The sequence below is a fragment of the Ambystoma mexicanum genome, chromosome 6p (genome assembly GCF_040938575.1).
Source record: "Ambystoma mexicanum isolate Mex_15411 chromosome 6p, UKY_AmexF1_1, whole genome shotgun sequence".
NCBI lineage: Eukaryota > Metazoa > Chordata > Amphibia > Caudata > Ambystomatidae > Ambystoma > Ambystoma mexicanum.
The window spans coordinates 1,007,413,306-1,007,432,623 of record NC_090935.1 but is presented as its reverse complement, the minus strand read 5'-3'; the positions used below and the strand labels follow the sequence as shown (position 1 = coordinate 1,007,432,623).

Sequence of the window (19,318 nt, the reverse complement as noted above, 5' to 3'; positions counted from 1 at the left end):
TCTCCCTACTGTAAGGGCCGAGGTCCGTGAAGGCTGCAGTGTCTGGTCATCGAGTCAGTCCGGCGCCGTCGATGGAGCCATCCCCCAAGGGTCGCAGAGCAGCGATGATGCAAGGCCCAGACAGTAAAGGATAGAAGAGTCTACGAATAAACTTTTAGTCAAAGGCATCAGCCTGAAAGGAACTCCGCAACTTGCAACCAACCACAATGGCAAAAAGCAACAATCTGAGGGACCTCGACACGTGAAGGACCATGGGTATAGTAGACATCACACGAGGGATAGTATTACTAATACGCCCAGTCGCCGTCCTTTTTCGATGTTTCGAAAACAAATCTAATTCTCTGCAACTACCACTAGATGTCAGACAATGTTGAGCATGTGATCTAAGCAGATCCACAAGACTCAGATAATGTGTTACAGTTGTACATGTTTATTTTATTTGACCCTCATACGTAGTACATTTTATGTACTAAGTTTGGTACAAAATGTGTGCGTGGTACACTGTTGTATGCACATGTAATAATCATTGGGGAAAAAATACAAGCTGGATTGAAAAACCCAGTCAGTACATTTATAGTTTGCACCACAATTTACACAAACTTATGTAGATCTCTAATGTTCTTTGCACTGTGTGGCCAGGGCGAAGGTGACGAGTGTCCTTTTCTCCAAAGAAACAGCAGTAACATTGTGTTTCTGTAGAAATAACATGTCTCAATACCAAGTTATTTCAATTGTAGGCAGTACATCTTCCAGGTGGCGGTGCGTCCTGGGAAGGAGGGATGGCCAGGAGAGAGACTGTTTTCAATTTTGGATGAGCTCCAAACAACTGCCTCCTGTCTGCCAGAATAAGAAGGACTAAAAGATGTGGGTGGGTCTCTTTGGAGGATTCTTCCGTGGACTATTCTCTTGTACGCAGAGTCCAGAAAAAGGCTGGAAAAGTAAGGAGGATACTACCAGCTGTGGAAGGTTGCAGCTGTGGAAGGTCGTAGTTTTGACGAGAGTCCTTAGAGTGGTCTAAAAATCGATTATAGGATGTCCGCAGAGGCCGGAAGTCGATCATAGACAACCCATTACGCCACATGGGCGTGGTCACATGATGTCCGGGAACGTCTGCGATGCTGTTACGCGACTATGGACTTCCAGTAAAGAGAAAATGCGTTAAAGGTTTATAGAAGCAATAAGAGTGGCAGTAGGAAGGGGGCGGAGCTTAAACTTCAAAGATTCTACAATGGCTGAAAATTTAATTTATAGATGCCCACAAAGCATAAACTGCGAATGCATCATAATGCTGCACAGGCGTGGTCCCATGACGTTGTCCGGGGACTTCCACATGACCGATGACGTGGAGAGCATACAATGCAGAGTCCGGGCCCAGACAAAGTTTGTGAACTAATTGTAAGTGAGTAGTTGGCTCTGCAGACTAGGCAGAACATTCACCAACACTGAACCATCGGAAATATGGATCCAGACATAAGTCTGCAGATGTCAAAATGGTGTTTTGAAAAGAAAAAAAAGAAAAATAAAAAACACATTTTCACATACAATGCTACATTATATTGGCTTATATACATGAACTACCTAGGAACAACATTTGTGGGGCAGATTACGTTTTATATTTATTTTAAGAAAGGGATGTGGAATCTGAGTGAAATAGAAACGGGAATTTGGGGCAAATTTTCATGATTGGGAGAATTAGGGATAGAAATAATCAAGAAGCTTATTCTGGGAAGGATTGGGTGAAATTGTTTAGGAAAAGGGTGTTAGGGAGAATTCGCTGTGGCACAGTTACAAAGATTCACAGTTACAGGTATTCGAATAAACTCTTACACTCATGGTTTCTTGCATAAACAATTCATAATTTATTTCATCAGTCAGTTATAAAGCCTTCTTTAGAAGGGAGCAATAGAATAGTAACACACTAATACACTTCAATACTGTACACTGAGTTTCTGAATCAGACAAGGCCCTTTTGGGATTCCCCACAGACAACCTACACCCACAGGTGACTTCAATGACAAGGGTGATGGGGACATTAATACCTTACTGTTGGCATTCAGAATACTCTTTCAAAGTAAGTTAAAAGCAACATTTTTAGAACACAAGAATTTACAAATATTCATAAGCAGGGCAAATGCTTTCAGATAGTAAGAAGAGTCATTCAATTCAACAGGCCAAGCCAAAGTCAATAGGCCAAAGTCTTTGTATAGGTAGCAACACTTCAGTTAGGTAAATGGAAAAGTCTTTGCACAAGTTCTTAGGAGTCTGAGAAAAACAAGAATCAAATGTAGGGCCACAAGCTGATTAGACTTGTGAGTTTCAGAAGTTACAAGCACTTCCACAGTACGAAGTAAATTCTCTTAGGCTAGTTTTACAGTACCTTAGTAAAGAAGTAAAAGATGCAGCTGAAGACTTCTGTTCCTGTGCAGCTCTGCAGATCTCACTGTTCCTGGGCCTCAGTCATGGGGACAAGAGGGAGGATGTCGGGGGACTCCTGCACTGCACTTGCACCGTCCAAGCTGGCAACTGGCAAACTTTACTTTCAGTGGCTGTTTCCGTTTCATCTCCTTGCGGTACAGCAAATAGCAATAAGCGCAGTTCCTGGCTGTCAAGATGGACTTTCTTCACATCAGAGGTCCTGCACTCAACTGAGGGGGGCCAGGGTTGGTCAGTCCTGCTTCGTGGGAGTCCGGAGGATCTTCCAAAAGCTTTAGGCCAGCTTACAAGCAAAGCACACAATCTGGTATCCCTCTCTCTACGGTTTCCTGCAGCAACTCCGAGATGGGTGTCCAGGTGGCTTACTTTGGAGTTGATTGGTCAAAGGGAGAAGTTGTCCTTTGTAAGGCTTCTCCGTCGATGCGCACTTGCCGATTCAGACCTGCAGCAGGGCTTCATCAGGCAAACCAACGGTCCAGGAGTTGCAGCAGCCGTCCTCTTCAAGCTCTTTGGTTCCTTCGTCCAGTGGTTGACTCTGCCTTCCAAGCCAAGACTCCTTTTATTCAGTCGTCTCCCATTCATTACTTTTAAGTTGGCCAAGAACTCCAGGAAGCAGGACTGACCAAGCCTGAGTCCCCTCAACAGAGCGCGGGACCCCAGAAGCAAGGAAAGTCCATCTCGACAGCCAGAAACCCCAGTGTTATTTGCAGTAGTCCCGAGGAGCTGAAACACCAAAGTTCCACCTGTCGTAAACATCGCTGGTTGCGAGCAGTGACCGTCCATTGCAGAGCAGGAGTCCCCAGAAGTCCTCCCTCTTGTTCCCACGACTGAGGTTCAGGAACAGCGAGAGCTGCACAGGAAAAGAAGTCATTTGCTGCACTTTTTCTTCACTAACAAAAGGTACTGTAAAGTCTGAGCGTACTTACCTCTCATTGTAGAGTTGCTTGATCTTTGACCACTTACAAGTCTAATCTGCCTGTGGCCCTACATTTGATTCTTCTTTTCCTCAAAGACTTCTAAAACATTGTGCAAAGACTTTTCTACTTACCTACCAGAAGTGCTGCATCCTATATAAGACTCTTGCCCATTGACTTTGGCTTAGCCTATTGTACTGAATGACTCTTCTTGGGAGATCCTAAAGTATTTGCCTGCTTAAGAATATTTGTGGTCTCTTGTTGTTCTAATAACTTTTACCAACTTTTATAACAGTAGTCTAAATAGAAACAGTAAGATATTAATGCCCCAGCACCCTAGCTATTGAAGTCACCTAAGGGTGTAGGTTATGTCTGTGGCCCATCCCAAAAGGGTCTTTACTGATCCAAGAGTGTACAGTATTGAAGAGTATTTGTGGGTTACTTTTTATATTGCTCCCTTCTGAAGAAGGCTTATTCTAAATGACTGATAAATACATTAATAATGGTTTATTCAAGAAACGTTGCGTATAAGAGTTTATTTGAATACTTGTCACTGAATCTTTGCAACTCCCCTACAGCTCACATTGACCCCTCTTGAGATACGCCTGGCTGCATAACACGCTACCAAAACTGTAGTACAAGCTTATACCAAAGGTTGGGTTTCCTACACCTGTAGGCAGAGTTGTTGTAGCGTTCCCAAAGGGTACTGCATACAAACTTTGCCTAACAAAAGGTCACATGTACAGGTAGGGCAATGGACATTAATATTTAATGTTACAGAAATAGTTCAGCAACTTTATTTTTTAATTCAGACATTGGAGTACATAATTTATTCATTCTGTTTTGAACACTTTCCATTTGTCCCTGATCGGTATTAACAATTGGTTCCTCATGATTAGTGTCCTGGATTTTTTCTTGTTGGAATTTGTGGAGAAGATACAGGAAAAAGATGTAAGAAGTTATAAGTGATTGTCAACTTGCATTATTTCGGTGCATTTTAACATATAGGTCAATATTTCCCAAGAATACATTAATAGAAACCTATGAAATTCACTGATAAAACTTTGTTAAATGGACGCTATTGTTGCAAGGTAAAATAAAAAAACCAAATAAAAGTGCTAGTTATGGTAAGCTATGCAACCATAACTTGTGTCACCCCCATACACTGCTAAGACTAATATCCAGGGCAAAGATTACATCATTGGGCCAGCCCCTTCCTTGCTTTGCCCAACAGTTCTATAAAGATTTATCTATTTGAGTAACACTACGGTATGTGTACTTTTCAAGTTATCTTTATAAAACAGTATTGTTGAAAGCCAGACATGGGGTGAGGAGGCGAAATGGGGTGGAGGCGGCGAAATGAGGGTAAGAGTCATTAGCATTTGCTCATGATGTGTCAAGAGAGTTGGGAATCCTGGACACTGGTGCAGTTACTTGCCCCAGACTGTGGCTGCTATTCAGGGCACAAGTAAAGGACATGTGGGTGGACAGGTTAACTTTTTTTTTTTCCAGAGGGCAGACGCAACCCCTTTATTTTTTTAGGTTGGTGAGCTTGCTCAAGTATTTGGCTACCAGGATTTTACTAAGGTTGTCATCTTCCCAGTGCAAGCGCTTACCCACAAGAACACAAGCACTATTGGGATCTTTTTTTCAAGGGAATATTTTTACATGAGATTTCTGGGTTTAAAAGGTGAGAACCTTTTATACTTTGGAAGCCTATTTATTGGAACGTTTCCTTTCAGGTAACTTTTCTGGTGTTAAAAAAAAAAACACTTTGAAATGTAAAGCTATTTTGTCATGCACACTTTCTCAGGGGAAGGTCAAATTAACTATATTTGTATATTTCACTTTAAGATACATGTTCATTTACTTTGCGTAATTATTCATCGGTGCCAGCGAGGCAAAAGTACATTGGCATACGTTATTCTTGCAGTCAGTCATTTTTTTCTCTTTTCCGTGCTGCTTCAATGCAGTTAATTGGGGTCCTGCAATGTATCACAACAGTCACCAAGCCACCGGCCATAAAACAAGGGGCTTGTAGCACGCTGCTTATCCAAAGTGTAATACTTGGCAAATAATTTAACTTCACTGTGCATTGCATAAAAACAATGCCTGCAATCTTTAATACATAACAAAACCACTGAAAAGATTGATGAACGTCTGAGTGATGGGTTGAAAGTGTTTTCAAATATAGAGTGGCCATGGCCACAGGTCATGCCTAAATGGTATGGTAGTGTTATAAAATATGCAGTGGGCAAATATATGGAACAACAAAACCATTTAAATGCAAGGAAAACAAAAGTTAGCTGCAGGATCGTTAGGTGAGAATTTTATCGCAACAAAATCCTATAAATTCAGCTAAAGCCACCTTAATTTCACACCCCTATGACCACAATGACGACATCACAGATTATATTACAACAGTAACTGGCACCAAGCATGGCCTTCAGCCATGGTCAGCTGGCATTGCCAAATATATTTCAACACAAATGGGCCACTAGTTGTGGCCTTCGGCCATGGACACTGGTCCCGGCAGTGCACACTATTTGAAAACACTAACAGGCCACCAACTATAGCCTTTGGTCTTCACCAGTGGCTACAGCCTTAAACCGGAAATACTGTTTATTATATACACACTAATTAGCCATTAGCCATGGCCTTCAGCAGAGTACTGGCCAGTGGCCACGGCGATCGGCCATGCCCACTGAATATTGTCAACCATGGCCTTTGACCATGGCAGTGGCTACAACCTTCGGCCATGCCCACTGTATTTTAAAATATTAACGTGACACCAACTATAGCCTTCGGACGTGCTCACTGTATATTATACAACACTAACCAGGCACAACCTAAGGCACAGAGTTAAGCTTGTCATGACTTTACACACCTGCTGAATATCAAGGGTTTTGTTGAGTTAAATCTGCTAAACTAACTAAGGTTTTCCAATGAATCTCAAGTTTTTTTTTTTAAAACGGGCCATTAGCCATGGCCATTGGCAGTGTCACTGTATATGTTCCCCCAATATCTTTTTTCTGACCCACTCGGTGGCCACAGCCTTTGGCCACGTTCTCCTTGCCTAATTCGGGTCAATCAAGATCATGGGGGCCCAAAATCTCCTTCGCCCTCTGAGAACCTACAGGATGACTGGCACTGGGACATGAGTAAACGCATAGTGGAGGTCGAAGACCCACTCCACCAGAAATGCGCCTCGCAATGCTCCCCTAAAAGGGAATACAAGGGAATTCCCTCTAACAAAACCGCTTGCACTTTGCATTGTTCTTCATGGCAAAGAGATCACTTGACGGGGTTTCCAACAGGAAGAAGATCTCTGCATGGACATATGGGCAACTCTACCATTGGTGGGAGACTACTCTGCCTGCTTAGAGCATCTGCCAACCTGTTCATCACCGCTGCCAGTTGGGCTGCTGATGCGATGATCCTGTTCTCCAGATGAGATGCCAGAACCACAGCTGCATGGCCTCTCTGCATAGGGTCAGTTACCGAACACCCTGTTTGTTGCTGTATTGCATGGCGACCCTGTTGTCTGCCAGAATCAGGAAATTTTTACCCCTCGAGGAATGGCACAAAAGCGGTCAGGGCTAACCTCATCGCTTGCAGTGCCAGCAGGTTGATATGCCAGCGATGTTCCGGCCGGGGACCAAATAACACTCATTTGTAGACCCTCCCCACAGTGAGCGGCTCTCGCCACTTGAGTGTCCAAGTCTGACGTAATAACCGTAGTAAGACACTTCTGGAAATTCTGGTAGATGTCCAAGCTTTGAAGCAGGTGACCTCATGGTGCCTCGAAACCTGCTCTGGGCACATCCCCCAGAACAACCAGTCACCCATGTATGGGAATACATCGACACCGGATCTCCTGAGGTGTGGCACCAGTACCAACATCTGCTTAGTGAAAACCCTGGCAGCAGAGGTTAGGCCAGAGAGAAGCACTTTGAACTGATAAGGAATCTTCCCAATTACGAACCTTATGAATTGCCTGTGCTTCCAATGGATTGACATGTGAAAACAGGCATCCTGAAGATCCATTGAAACCTAACCGTTGAGGAGTTGCAGAGCCTAACAAATCTCTCTCAGGGTCACCACCCTGAATTTGTCCTTCCTCAGGAACTTGTTCAAGGTCCTAAGGTCCAGAACGGGACATAGTCCTCCCTTTTTAGGGCACCAGAAAGTAGCGGGAGTACCAGCCTGAATATCTTCCCTCAGCTGGCACCTCCTGCCCTGCACCCTGCATCAGTAGGGCTTGAAGCTCTTCCTAAATCTCTGGTTCCAGCTGGTGAGGAAGGGGTGGTGGTTTTTTCAGAAAAGAGGCAATATCCCAACTCGACCAACTGAAAGACCCAGACGTCGGTAGGGAATTCCTTCCACCTGTCCCAGTGCCCGGAGACCTTCTCCAACCAGAAAAGCATGTGGGAAGAACTCAAAGAAGCTTTGTGGGTACTGCTGCCCCCCCTATCCCCAAAGCAGATGAAGACTGACCCTTTGGGCCCCTTCACTCCCTGATGGGTGCAAGTCTCTTCTCTAGCCTTGCTTGCCCTGGGGAAGCGGAGCCTTCTTACGAAAGGGGTATAAGCGCCTACAGGATCTGCTCCTGGAGCCAAATGAAAAAGATTTCTTGGTGGGCTGATGTACGACTTTGTCATTGGTTTTGACTCCTTGAAGCGTTTCAGAGATTCATCAGCATTCAGTCAAAGAAGAAGTGCTCACAGTCAAAGGCTGTATCTAGTTATTTGGCCTGTACGTACAGGGAAAACCCTGACCTGAGGTATGACGCTCTCTGGAGCACCTTTGATGTCTCCCATCGACCTCCCAACGCAATCTGCGTCATTGAGACGCACCTGCAGGACTGGACATTCCACTTCTTTGCAGTCATTGACCATCTCAACAAAACCATCTCACCTCGTCCGACGCCTCGGAATGTGTCCTCCACAGAATGTTGGAATATTTTGTAAAGGCACAAATGGCATCAATAGACTTTAGCACAAAGCTCCCTGATGGCAAGACTTTTAGCGAGGATGTTGGCCTTTTTCAACTCCGTCAGTCAGGAGGTTTGGCATAGACATCGATGGGCTTGAGTTAATGGTGGCGGCCTGGACCAAAGGTCCTTCGGTGGTTGGATGGGTTGTGAGAAACGGCAAATCGCCCTTTGCCAGTTTATACTTTTTTGTAAGGTCCACAGGCCATGTAAATTGTCATGAGGCGGCTATCGTGTCGATATGGCCACGTTGAATGACAGGGCTCTCTCGGATGGTCATCTCTTGTCCAAATTGTCTGTTAAGTCATTTAACTGTAAAGGCCTGCTCGGACTGCTGAGGCCAGGAGCCGCATCCACCATTTTAACCATTTTCCTATTTTGGGCATAAGGTAATGCTTCCTGCATTTCAACTTTGGGGGAGGTGTACAGCTCACTCGCATCATGCACCCCCACCACTAGCTCCAACAAGTCAGACTGGTCCGTTAGGAAATCGGGGACATGGTGCATATGTCCACCCATCATGGGCTCCCTCAAAAGGGATAAGGTTTCTTTATCGAAGAAGGTTCTCTGACTCAAAGAACCCCAACCAGGACTCTGGCGCATACCTTCAGTCCAGTGTCAATGCCACAAGGGCTGTTGTTGCCAGGGCTGTCATTGAGTTAGCCTAGGTAGAGGTCAAGGGCACAAGACCCGACTGACACCTTGGCACCAAAATCTATGGGCACAACTGGTGCTAGTAGTGCTGCCTGTGGCATGTAGGCTGAAGCCGTTTCTCAAAGATTTGGAGCATCTGCAGTTTAAATTCCTCCCATTACTCTCTCAGGGCCACCTTAGATGGGTACGACTTACCCCTTTCATCGAAGAGTCATGATTGCGCTTCCTTTTCTTTTTGTGGGAGGACGAAGAGGACACATTGAGATTTGCTAAGAGATCTGATTTCTTTCGCAATGCCTGTTCCCTTTATCCATTTTCTCAGGTTTGGGCCCTTCGGTGTTGGCACCAGAGGATTTGGGGGCTGGCTGGGATGGAGATTTCAAAGAGGGACAGACGAGCACTAACTTCGCTGAACGTTCCACAAGAGCCTTCATGTTCATGTGCGGACAGGAACCACATTGCTCTGCATCATGCTCCACCCTGAGACACCACATGCATATGGTGCGGAGGTCCATGATAGTATTTAAGCGTTGCAGGGACAGCAGTTCAAAAAATGTCAGACAGCTTGGGCCCGACGGTGGTGAAAGTATTTCCCCAAAAAGTGGGTTGAGACGTGCTCCGAAACAAGTCTGCAAAGCACACAGAAAAAAAAGGAACTCCGGCATGCGGGCATAGGGACAGTGTATTTATAATCAAGTGCATTTAGCACAGTCATGCTCACCCCACCATACACTCACTGTATGCTTTTTGTGATCTTAATAAATTTATCACAAGTTCACAAAAACATTACTGAAGGATTGTTTATCATTTATTTATAAATTAATTGAATGTCATAAGTTGTGTGCCAACACAAGTCACCAACATGTGTTTCGCCTCATCTGGGCTTTTTCAAGGCTACCGCCATAATCGGTCATATAAACCTTATTTACAACTTGATTGTACAATTTGTAAGAGTAATTACATATTCTCAATTTCCTTAAATGTTACATGTGACAATTTGCTTGTGGCTGGTTATCTTTTGTAGTAGTTGTGGATTTTATCCATTTATGAATGATGTGTCTATATGCACACCAAACATGAATAATTAGTATAAACAAGTTTATCATAGAACAACATAATTTGGACCAACAGAAGAATTGAAATTCATGACAAAAAGTGCACAAATAAACTTCTATGCATAGAATTTTGATACGTTTTCCCCTTCACAAGAATGCAAGCTTTAAGTAAAAAAACAACTGCAAGTAGATCTGAAATGTTGTTTCACACTGCTTAGTAAAAGTGTAAAAAGGTAAGACGCCTGGTGTAAAATCTACACATTAACATTTGGTAAGCATGGTAAGCAGACATTTTCTACAGCTTTTCAAAACCAAAACAGTAGAAATGCTGGCTTAAAAACAATTACTCACTGGAAGAGATTAATGTAGGTATCCACATCCTTCATATCAGATTGCAACCAATCATTCTTAAAGCCAACAACAAGAGTGTTTGGTTTCATTCGACCCAAGCCAGCAGCCTAAGAAGACAAAATTAATTTCAAAATATTGCATAGAACATTTGGTAAACCCCTTACACTGTAGTTCTAAACAATAGTGGTCTGAGAAATGTGAAATTACATTACATGCTAGGCAACTCAAGAGTAAAATAGGAAAAATCACTAGTTCCTTACATAATCAAAATGTACAAAACTTCAGTTCACAACATTCCTGCAAACTAGACTTTGAAAAAAGGTGATTTTTGTAATGAATAAATTAAAAAAGTCACTTTATGGTGCTCAAATTGCATGCACAATTACCATGCCAATATGAGGTATGGTGAAAATATTTAATGTTAATGTTTGGGAGTGAAACCATGAGGCAAAGGCGGAGAGGAACATCTGTATTTATGGTGAATCCTTCGGTTAAAGGTGAGAAATTAAAAATAAGAATCTGATATTCACACATTTGGCCAATTCAGTCAAGTCAAATGCAGCACAGCGCTAAGAGTAGCCATCACTGGAATTTCAGATCCAGAACGGCAATGCATAGTGAGGTATGAAAATTAGCTCAAAGTGTCAAGTGCACATTTTGCACCCTGTGTATACGAGCACAGACATACACATGCATTTTCTCAAATGTGGCAAACGTTTCCAAACAAAATGAGTCAATTGATCTTCCATACCTGTAATCATATCTGGTGCTTCTATCTGCTTAGATCCATATGCTTTGCAGACAGTGGTTGGTGCAGAATATTACATGATTTATTTTTTAAAAGGGACAGACTGGGCGTTCCTGCAATACTATACCTTCTGTGAGGTGTTATATCCATACTGTATATGGAAGCATCCACTGCTCTCGGCATGGTGGGATTTCTTCTCTTTTTCAGAAATCACCAGCCGGATGCAATATGTTAGCAACTCAGACCAAGCAAAGGAATCAGCAGTAGTGTACCACAAGTAAACTGATGACTAGAAAGAGCGATGAGATGCCATATTCCCACAAAGGCCGGACACCACCACCACACAGCACAAAAGAGACGGCAACCACACACTCCCAGCTTGGGGATTCAGTGCAACACACCCACCACTAAATTTGTTTTTACAGCAACATGATTTTCTAAAGCGGATGTCCGATGTTAAGGTGGAATTCTAGAATCTGGCCCGGGACAGATTTTAGGAGGTCACCCTAGTTATGGTGAACACGGAGCACTGAGAGATTAACCAAAAACCTATCAAGGAAACAATGGAGAGCAGTCCAGGGTTAGTCTTAGGAGAGAGTGAGTGGGGTCAGCGGCCCTCAATGAGTCCTCACAGTATGGAACACAATTATTCAACTTAGGCAGCCAGTTATAGAATGGGAGTAGTTTCTTACCAGTAACTCATTTCTCCAGCATTGGAATCTTTCATAAATTCACATGCTGTGAATATTCCCAGTCAGGCTGGGAATCCCTGGTTACCTATTTTATAATGTATTTCATCAAGGAAAAACGTCGACACCTTGAGTGTGCCATCCACATTGTTGTGGGTGATTTTGGTCCCTACCAATGGGACGTCTAGTGTATAGCTCTGCTGCAGCAGCTTCCCCTCGGATTTTAACCAAACCCTGTTGGTAGGAATTTCCCCCAATCAGAGCAGTTTTATGCCTGCCGAAGAAGGCTGGAGGACACATATGAATCTATGAAAGATAACAAGGCTGGAGAAATGGAGTTACTGGTAAGGAACCACTCCCTTCTCCAGCATTGGATCTTTCATATATTCACATGATGTGAATAGATTGCACAGCAGTACGATGTAATTGGAGGAGACAGTCAGGCAAAAAAACAAAACATTTCTGCTCGCACTTTATGTGCATACATTAAAAGGATGACCTTTGAAGCTGCAGGGCTTACCTTATTAAAACAGCTGTTCTAAGACTGCCTTTCCCATTTGTGCATCCTACACATGCTGCCTTTGTAGGCAGTAGTGCCTTACAAAAGGTGTGAGACACCGCCCACGTAGTTGGCTGACAAATGTCTTTCATGGGAACGCCGTATAATAGCGCTGCTGAGGCCGCTGTGGCTCTTGTGGAGTGCCCTGGCTGTTGACTGCAGTGGTTTATTGGCTTTAGCATGGCAGAAGGAGATTGCATAAGCTATCCATTTTGCAATACCTTCGTAATTTAATTGATGGACCGAACGCTATGAAGAGTTGCTTTGTGGCTCTGAAGGATTTGTTCGGTTGAGGTAGTATTTCAATGCCCTCTTGACATCCAGGGAATGTAAAGCAGTCTCTGCTGGGGTAGTAGCATTCTGAAAGAAGGTGGGCAACTTGGTAGTTGCATTCTTGTGAAACTCTGTAGGTATCTTAGGTATGAAGTGTGTGTTGGTAGATAGAATCACCTTGTCACTGGTGAATGTTAGGTACGGAGGGTCTAACACTAGATCTCAGACCCTTCTGGGTGATGTTATCGCCACGAAATAAGGCCCGTTTCTATGTAACAAACTTTATGCGGGTTGTAGCTAGGGCTCGAAAGGCGGCTTCATAAGACTTGCGAGGACCAGTGTTAAGGAGAATGTGCTAATTTCCTTCTACCTTAGAGACCCGCGGCTCTTTTTGCTGGACTTAAGGACTTCATTTCTAACCTGGAGAGAGAGACCTTTTTCCCCCACTTTCTCATGTATTTTTCTGTGATTTGGACTCTGTTTCTTTTCGTGGACAAACTCCTTAGGCATCATCTTTACATTGTGGCACACAGCACTTTCAGTGCAGTGTCACATGTAAGTCTCAGATTTCCCAAAGATTTAAATACCTTCTCTTTGATTACTACTGTTTCCAAGAGCAGTGAAGCGAAATTGATTTTACTTACATTTTGTAACTTTCTAGACCCAGCACACACTATCTTACAATAGGGTGCTGGAGGGGTTACTTAGTATCCCCTTTGTCTAGCTTCTCATGTAACATTTTTATGTTACCCTTTCTACAATCAATAGCTGATGGAAGTGGTTTACGTTTTCCAACCATTGTGTGTTTCTACAGTGGGCTGCAATTGCAGCTGCAGTAAAGCATTCATGGGTGCCCATTTTGTCAAAATGGCCCTGGTCGTCTTTTTTCACCATTTCTTGTTGAAAAGAGGTCCTTCTTGAGATGTACTCTGAGCGTCAAACCAGGTTTGGTCCCTTTGTTCATTTTGTCTTTGTCAGGATTCGCTGGTGAAGCCAGCCTCTGGCTCGAGTAACGCCAGTATGTCTGGCAGGGGCAGGAAGTGAGGCAGGTGCCCGAAACTCCCTGTGCTTAATCCCTTTGGTTACAGGAATGCATCCAAAAGGTGATTGGCGGGTTGGCTGTCCTTCAAGGATAGCCACCATGCTGAGTGATTGATAGCTAGGCTGCAAATGAATAGGAGAAACCTGAGTAAAAGGCTTCCTTACATTTTTCTAAGGAATCGTCGGCTTTCTGGCCGAACAGAAGCTCTCCCTCGAAGGGCATGTCCAGAAGCTTGACTTGGGCATTAGGCAAAAAACCCTAGGTTTTTAAATAGGCCCGTCTTCTTAGTGTTATGGCTGACACCATAGATCGGCTCACACAGTCTGCGATGTCCAGACCTGTTCGGAGCGACTGTCTGGCCATCTCTACCCCATCCTCAACTAGCTGTAGCAAGCCCTCACATATTTCTCCTTCTGGGACATACTGAGCAGCATTTTCAACTGCTGTCCATAGACAAAAGGAGTACTTGGCAAAACTGCTTGCCACATTTGTAGCTTTTATGGGCATGCTACCTGAAGTGAATGCTTTTTTTGCTTCCTTTCTTGCTTCCCTGTCGGGAGGCAGAGTGGAAGTAGAAGATGCAAGTCTAGAAGACCTAGTGGCAGCCTGCATAAGAAGCCCCTGCGGGGAAGGCTGAAAGGAGAGGCCTGTATTTCCCAGAAATGGTGCAGCTGACGGGAGAAATGGAACAAGGGTTTTGCCACATAATTGTTAAAGGATCGGCAATAGAAGAGTGAAAAAGGCATATTACGTTCTGTGGTGAGGTCTTTATCTAAATTGTCAGTAAGGTCTTAACCTTGCACATGAGCCACAGATTAATGCAATCCCAGGGTGTCAAACCTTTCTAGTAAAGCGCTGAATTTAGAAGTATTATGTAGCTAGGACTGGGATTGCTGAAATTCGAGGTCTGGAGAGGTGTCCATACCGCTGGTGTCCTGGAGGGCTTGATCCAGTTCCAAAAGTGAATTCGGTTTGTCAAAATAATCAACCCATCCTGTACCTAAGTAAATAGGGTTGACATCCCCTAAGTCATCAGCGTCATTACCGCCAAAGATACCCGCCGTAGTATTGAAAAATTGAGACCGGGGTTGTGGGGTGAACGACAACCATCGACGTCAAGGGTTTGTCTCTCAGCGCCGATCTGGTGGATGTCGGTGCCGATCGAGACGCCCTAGCGTTGATATCCTTGGATGCACAGGGTTTATCTGGCTTCCACTGGATCTCTTTCGTGTCGTAAGATTTATCGGCGCTGACATTGTCGGTACCAGGGAACTAGAGGGGACGGGTATACTGAGTGCCGCTCTTAGCTCGGAAGCCTGCTGCGTGGGGGAGTTAGCCTCTCCAACTGCAGCATGCTTTTTGAACATGTCAAGCATCGAGGATTTCAAATCCTCACTCTTGGCGGCTGGTAGGCCCAGCCGACGGCTTACCTTTATCCGCCGACGACTGAGTCCTGACGGTGGCTATGCCTTTTCTTCTTTCGGGACGAGGAAGAGTGGCTCCTCGATTGGGTCCGTTTCTTCTTCTGCCCATGTTCTTTCTCTGGGGTGTGTGCCCCTCAGTTTCGGCCTGTGAAGACACAGGTACTCATTGCGTGATGTATACCCAAACACTGGACGCAGGCATGAGGAGGATCGGCTGCAGAGAAATGCTTCCGGCAACGGATGCGCTGCTTGTATCCTGTTGCATACAGCATACATAGAGGGAGGCACCACGAATAGAGAAAAAAAATGAAGAACTAAATCGCTAAGAAAAAGATGCACAGCAAAAAGTAACGACCCAAAAAAGGAGCGAGTCGTAGCGCAGCAAAATTTAAGCCTGCAGAAAAACAGGAACTGGTTGTGGAACATTGGTGACAGAGGTGAGGTGTGGGCCTGGCGTGCTGAGGGACGCACGCGTGACGTAGGCCCTATGCCTTCAAATTTCTTAAAGGGACAGCTATCTTTTGCAGGCAGCTTTTCCGGCCCCAACCAGTTTGGAAGGAGGGAAAGCAGGAACGAAAGAGACATGATAGATATATATATATATATGCACACACCCACACCCACAGTCCCCCCCCGCCCCCATCCCCACCAAGGATAATAGACAATCTTTAAAAAGCAGCAACGAATATTATTATTCCCAAAGTTAGGATTCAATTCAACAAGAGCAATAAAGTAGGCGACTAAACTTTTCTTATGCTAAACATATTCCAGCACACTGAGTGACGTCATTTGAGGTCAGTATTAGCTTGTATTTGTGATCAACATTACAATATTGAGTTTCAAGGAGAGAAAAATTAAAGTTTATATCAGAACATACTTTGTAACTAGTAAAACAGTTAGATTCTCCCAGAGGGATGTAGGCAGTCTTATCCCAGCAATAATAGTGTTCAACAATTAAAACCTGTAAGGGAATAGGCACTGCCAAAGCCAATAGGTTCAGAAGGGGGCCTTTAGGGAGACAGGACAGCCAAAGTCAATGGGCCAGTTCAAGTTCTGATGCACCGTTAATAGAAGAATGTTTTAAAATAGTCAGTAATTCAATAGCAAATCACAGAAGCTCAAGAGCAGCCACCTTAAAGAAGCACAAGCTGGAAGGCCAGTACAGGTGAGGTCAACTCAAAAGGGTTTAACATGGTACTCAAGTTAGGAAGCACCACAAATAGCAAAAGGTAGATGTACCACAAGCCCCACAGTACCTGATAATTGAAGAATTGGTTCTGGCTGGATGCCTTCCTGTTGCAGTGGAGCAGATCCTTGTTCCTGGTCCTTGGTCGTGGTGACTAAAGGGGGGGCGGGGGGGAAATGTCTGGCGGGCTACTGCTGCAGCACTCTAGAGACTCTGCAGCAATGGATTCTCCTTGATTCAGCTGCCTTTTGTGGTTTTGGCACCTTTTTCTCAGCGCCAAAGAAGAATGAAAAGCTCTGGTTGGAAGTTACTTGATCCCTCGGTACTGGACTCGGTGAGGGGACTCTGGATGAAGAGGTCTGCTTCTGTAGGGTCCTCTGGATGCCCCCGGAGTTTGGGACGGATTTGCACTTCCAAAAACAATGCACTCTATGATGGTCAGGGGTCCCCATATTTTGGGATTCTGCAGCCTTGGAAAGTCACAGCAAGTCGGGATTGTGCCAAAATGATGGTGTCTTAAGGCTAGTTGGTCGCACCAGCGCAAGGTAGGACATTGTCCCTTGCGGGTCTTCCCAGTCTAAACATAAACAGGGTCAGAACAGCTGCAGGGCGTCACCGGGCACTTCGCAGTCCAGGAGAGTGCTGCTGGCGTCTCTTCACTTCTTCATTGGATCTTGTCCTCCAGTGGTACTCTGCTCTAGTCCAAAAAAACCTTGCCTTTTAAGCAAGTTCAATTCATTCACAGCCCTAGGGCTGTTAATCACCCAGCATGGTGTCTGTCCAACAGTCAATCAGAACTGGTTTCACTCAGGCACACCTAGAGAAAAAGGACAGGGAAGTTTTGGGACCCCTCCTTTGCTTCCTCAGTAACTGACAAGAAATGGTGAAAAAAGACGGGCCTTTTTGGGAAAATTGTCACCTTTTGGTGCTGTACTGCAGCTGAGAAATCAGCCTGCAGATACATGGTGCAAAGGTAGTAAAAAAGAAACCACTGCTACCAGCCATTCAAGGTAGTGTAAGAGAATGTTACATGAGAAGTGGGATAAGGAGTTACTATATAGCAACTCCCCCCAGCACTCCCCAAAGGATGGTGTGAGCTGGACCCACAAAAGAAAAAGGTAATCAAGACAAAAGTCATTTTACTATTCTTGGGAACTGTAGTTCACCCAAGAAAATGTAATTAAACATTAACAGAAGTCCAAGGGACTTCTTAGGGGCACTGCACCTAAGGGTGCCGTTTGTCACCATGCAAAAAGCAGATGCCTATGGAGTTTACCAGACTCCATTAAATAGTAAGAAACCCAAAATCCTAGTCAGAAGAACGCATGAGGGAGTGGGGGGAAAAATCCCACTCACTCAGGAGTACAAACGTAAAGGCCCTGAGTCCAGCAAAAGTGCTGGGTTCTCCAAGGTTAAATGAAATTGGCACAGAAATGAAAATTCTCCCCAACAGCAGCATCAGGAGAGTCAAGATGAATATTAAGGTCTCTGAGGAGGAGAAGCTTAGAGGTAGCGGTCAGGAGAGAAGAGGTGAGGTCGGCCCACTCCGAAAGGAAATGTGAGACTGGCCAAGGGGTTCTATAGATGATAGTGAAAGGGAGCCAGAGGGTAGGAGAGACGCAAAGCTTGCAAACAAGGCTTTCAAAGAGAGTATGATTGAGTGGGTATGATGGAAGCAGGGACCCATTCATGGAACATAAGGGCCACTCCGCCGCCAGACCGGTTTGGCCTGGCTTGGAGAGGAACTTGCAGCACACAGGAAGGAGAGTGTCAAAAGCAGTGACAGAGCTGGCACTGAACCACTTCTCACAGAGTGAGGACGTCGAGGTCAAAGTCTTCCAAGAATTGACCGATGTTAGAGTGTTTGACAGCAGAGTGAGAAATTAGGTTGGCCAAGTGAAGTTGGTTGCCACCTTGAAAGGAGCCAGAGGGGTGAAGGAAGGAGTGGCAGGAGAAGGGACGACGTTGAGGAGAGACAGAAGACGCCTGTCATGAAGAAGTTTGGGCTGAGAGCCCTGGGAGATGATGGTCCCATTCTGGTAGACATTAGTGATGCACCTGGATGAAGGCAAGTGTGCTAAAAGCACTTCCCATTTGGTTCCACCATTAATGGTTGAAAAAGAGAAAGGGAAGAGGAGGGAGACTATAAGGGAAGTCTATAGGTCCGGAGAGGGAACAACGAAGAGGATGTCAGTAATAGTTTTTGTGGCGGAAGCATTAACATCGGTGTCAGCAATGGGCAGGTCTGGGTGAGAGAAAAAGGAGTCCCTTCTTAAACCTTTTGCTTCCAGGCTTCAAAAGAGAAGGAAGATAGGTGATAGAGTAGTAATTAGAATAGATACAGGGGTGAGGGGGACAGGTGGTAGAGAGAGAGACAGGCAGAACTGCATAGTGCACGAAGGAACTTAACAGGCGGCCTAGCAGCAAAACCGGTACAGGTGGATCAGGTGCAGGTCGTGTAAACAATCATTTAAACAAGGGCAGCAAATTAAAAAACATCCACGTTTGACTTTCCCAAATATAGGAAAAATGCCAGCATTTAAATAGGGCAGCAGATTCCGAGCAGCCCAAGTAGACTGTCAAAAATGGGACTGAAAAACATCAGCATTTGTCATAGAAATGCTTGGGAGTGAAAGCTGTTCTGCAGTGCGACAAGGAAGTAGAAGTTAGTGGAGAGTGGATGTGAAGTGTATGGTAGTGGGTGAAAGGAGTGGGAGGGAAGGTTACCTCAAAGGGTGGAGGTGAGAGCCCAGAAGAAGCATGAGTGATTCAACCCAGGTCTAGCAGAATAAGTGTATGGCAGAATCCCAAAACACCATACTAGAATACTAACAACTGCATAAAATAAAGATAGCTAGTAAGTCTCTGAAGGAGTTTAGGCAGCCGTCGTTTTTGGGAGACATCTCTAGAGCAAGACAAGTTCCTAGATAGCAAGGGGTTAAACATGGCTGGGTCAGGGTGGAAGCTCTAACTTCAAGGGAGAAAGAGGGAAGGTGC

General features: G+C 44.7%; 1 protein-coding gene across 2 annotated transcripts in view; it reads right to left on the bottom strand.

The window, feature by feature from the left end:
* Positions 1–19,318, bottom strand: part of SLC12A2 (solute carrier family 12 member 2) — a 908,845-nt gene that overhangs the window by 296,805 nt on the left and 592,722 nt on the right. For both annotated transcript variants that reach the window (XM_069625621.1, XM_069625620.1), the window contains exon 18: positions 10,401–10,507. In XM_069625621.1, coding sequence (XP_069481722.1) covers positions 10,401–10,507 — 107 coding nt within the window. The remainder of the gene's footprint in view (positions 1–10,400; positions 10,508–19,318) is intronic.